Here is a 3,677-nt window from a genome sequence, read left to right as displayed (position 1 = left end):
TAAACTAACTAACTAAAAAACTAACACTGCACTAATCAACCCAAGCCAAAAAAATATGGAACTATATAGAATGCGTTTGGAACGTGACTTCAAAACTATGAACGCGTTTCAATTTTCCAACACATATTTAGGTAGGAAGGTTATCCCATTTGTTTAATACAATACATTAATAACATATACGCTTAGCCGCTAATTCTATTGAATGAATGCCATCCAAGGATCAGGTCTTTGTGGGGGATCATACGAACAATAAAGGGTAACATCTTATTGTTGTATCTTCTGACCGACGTGCCCCATATATTCCTCCTATTATGAATAGAACGGACACATTGGTGCTGAGAATGGTGAGCGGTTTGCTAATTCTATTAGAGAAGTTTTGGACTTTATCAGACTCTAGTTGACAAATAAAATTTTTCACTACTTTCTAATCTTCAGGTCTTAATGACCTTTTTAAAATGTAAATAGACTGACGTGCTACAGTTCACTCACCTTCTACAAGATGATAGTGGACAACATCATCCCCAGACATTGGCACTGTTAGAAATATTAACTATCTTATCATTTGGAATTAACACTATTTATAGTTACACCGATTCACTCATGCTATAAACTGTGGCGAGTGGTAGGATATCTAATTAGTGGATGGTACCTAACTAGGCGAGCTTGCACAGAGCCTAACATCAAGTAAAATTATTTCTTTCAAATGAAACATTGTCAATGACAGAAAGAGATCACAAATGTTTCTGAGAAATTATCAACAAGAAATCTTTGGCAGTTTGAATTTGGGCATAAGAGTGAATGCCTCGTATATCAAAGAGGATAATGAGAATCATCCATGCTTGATGTCCGTGTGTGGAGCATTCAATTCAACAATTAAGATTCCTTTGCTTATTCTAATTACACCTATGCGGGTTTCTTAATGAAGTTAAAGGGAATTAATTATTTTAGGGGTTATAAATTTAATCTTCGCCGGCCTTTACTTATGATGCTTAGACGTTAACTTGATTAAGGATTGTCTTGGTATTGTGATACTGGCTTTGAACTACTTCTATGAGATTTTCATATTGCATAATTTTCTTAAAAATTATGGCATTAAATGGCAGAAAGGATGGTATGAATTAGCAAATAAGGAGACTTTTTTGTCACAAATAAGCAATTAATCGATTAGTAAAATCGATTCATTGACATATTTTACAAGTAAAGCCAAGACCTAGATTAATTAGGACGGTTTAATCTAAATGTTGAATATTACGATTTTAATTATTAAACATAATTTAGAAATTGTTTTATAAAATTATATCAATTTATTTTTTATATGGTTTGATAACAATTTTTAAAGGTAATAATATCGTAATATGTCTGTAAATTTAAATTTCAAAATCTATTTCTTTTGGAATCTGAGATTGTATAGAGAAAATCATGTACAAGAAACTAAAATATTATATAAAAAATAATTATAAATTTAATACGATACAAATCTAAGAAAAACAAAGATAATTAATCTTGCGATAATTATTATACATCATAATGTAATCACATGTATTATCGCTGCATTTTCACCTTATCAAAATATATATTTGGGTTAAGTCGCATCAGTATCAACGATTCATTTGTAGGTTGCTTACGTAAAATGAGTTTCGCAAATAAAGTTGTAATAGTAACCGGCGCTAGTTCTGGTATAGGAGCTACTGCAGCAATAGCGTTCGCTAAAGAAGGAGCTAATGTAGTTATCGTAGCAAGAAATGAAGTGAAGCTACAGGAAGTAGCAGATGAATGTGCTGCATCAGGTAAGGAACATCTATTAATCAAAGCAGATATAACCAAGGACGAAGATGCGAGGAAAGTCATAAATGACACGATTGAAAAGTTTGGACAGATAGACGTTGTCGTCAATAATGCAGGAATGATGGGTTTTGCCAAAATCGTCAGTGAAAACATCATGTCAGTGTATGATACTGTCATGAACCTCAATGTAAGAGCTCAGCTTCACATGACTCACTTAGCTGCTCCTCATTTAATAAAAACGAAAGGAAATATCATCAACGTATCAAGTATAGCTGGTAAGATGTCCTTCACAGATCCAATGCTATGCTATGCTATTTCAAAAGCAGCTGTTGATCATTTCACACGTAATGTTGCACTGGAACTTGCCCCACTTGGCGTCAGAGTCAATACGATAAGCCCAGGACCTGTCAGAACTGACATATTGAGTAATGCTGGAGTCCAGATGTCACTGGAAGACATAAATTACAAAATTCCACTTGGAAGAATATCTGAAACTGATGAAATTGCAGATCTCATGCTGTTCTTAGCGAGCGATAAAGCAAAAGCGATAACTGGATCGGATTTCGTAACCGATAACGGTATTCTTTTGAGATAATTAAAATTAATCATTGTCCTGTTGCAAGTTTTTAAGTACTAATAAATGTTATTTGATTTTTAATTTTTCATTTCTTTAAGATACTCGCATGTTACTTACATATACTTCCTTCGTGATATAAGTTTACAGGTCTCAAAGTAAGTATGGTGCGTGGATAATATGCAACGTTTTGGTTTTAATACGACGTTAATTTTGAGCACACGTGTATTATCTGGTAGATAAATACACGTGATAAAATACAAATTAATTGACAAAATTTATTTCAATATTTAATAATTATAAAACTAATTAGGTAATATTTAATAGATAACTTTTAATCGCAATGGCTAATATATGCATCGTAAATATAAGCGTCATCTAGTGGTACTTTTGATAAAATATTTTGTAATTGTTAGCACATGACATAAACAGCATCCTACTCAACCTACCACCTATTGTATACGCATGCGACCACATATTACCGTTCTAGACGGTAATCATAATCAAACTATACACCACTAATGGTTAATAAAAGGCCGTCATTTTCGCCATGTCAGTGTTCAGACACTTTTAAATTCCCAAGCCATATGCACGTCCAATAAAGAGCAAAAGAAAAACAAGAATTTTTATGTATTGAGTTTTCTTTGAACTCATCTTATACAGTAATGATCTAATATTTGTAAGATTGGTGAAAAGGTCGTAGCCTCAAATGCATATATTATATACGTCATAGGAAAAACCAGATTATTATTAGGAAAATCTTAGGACAATTACAAAGAAACGGATAATTAGAATATCAGAAAGGCTTTCACAATCTTCCGAGTTATTTCAAAGGTTATGTCACTAAAATAAACATCGCATATCATTCATAACAAAAAGCATAGTGTTAATATCTAACGTAGGTATATACATTTAATTGTATTTGATTTAAATAAACTTGGTCATTAATATGTTGAGGGAGTATTTACTTATTTTCTTGCGGGTTATTCTCAATAGAAACTACATTTCGAATCAGTAATAAGCCTATTTATTCAAATAAAGAAAAGAATATATCGATAAAAATCGTTGAACATATCAAAATTTTACGCAAAAAAAAACAATAAAAGCCGTCACTATGAACGAGTACTTTATTAATTTTAATTAATTATAACCCCACTCTATATGTTATAATAAAACCATAAAAAGAAAACATTTGTCAAGTACGAACACTGTCAAAAGTGACATCTCTTTTGAACTGCATACTTGAAATAAAAAAGTGTAGTTAGCCTGGAACTCACATATAATATATAAGGCTCTTGTCTTTGTTCCTGTTGTCCGT

At 32.0% G+C, this 3,677-nt stretch overlaps 1 protein-coding gene across 1 annotated transcript; it reads left to right on the top strand.

Annotated features, from left to right (window-relative positions):
• Nucleotides 1-1,588: 1,588 nt before the first annotated feature.
• LOC124532973 (3-oxoacyl-[acyl-carrier-protein] reductase FabG-like) lies at nucleotides 1,589-2,443 on the top strand. Its single transcript, XM_047108113.1, has one exon. It carries the CDS (start codon nucleotides 1,631-1,633, stop codon nucleotides 2,378-2,380), a length of 750 nt encoding a protein of 249 aa, XP_046964069.1. The 5' UTR covers nucleotides 1,589-1,630; the 3' UTR covers nucleotides 2,381-2,443.
• Nucleotides 2,444-3,677: the final 1,234 nt, after the last annotated feature.

Source organism: Vanessa cardui, chromosome 10 (assembly GCF_905220365.1).
Source record: "Vanessa cardui chromosome 10, ilVanCard2.1, whole genome shotgun sequence".
Taxonomy (NCBI): Eukaryota; Metazoa; Arthropoda; class Insecta; order Lepidoptera; family Nymphalidae; genus Vanessa; species Vanessa cardui.
The sequence above is the reverse complement of the archived record's forward strand: the minus strand, read 5'-3'. Positions and strand labels throughout refer to the sequence as shown.

What these genes read in the sequence shown, in the direction of transcription:
- LOC124532973 (XM_047108113.1), top strand. Translation starts at nt 1,631, where the DNA reads ATGAGTTTCGCAAATAAAGTTGTAATAGTAACCGGCGCTAGTTCTGGT.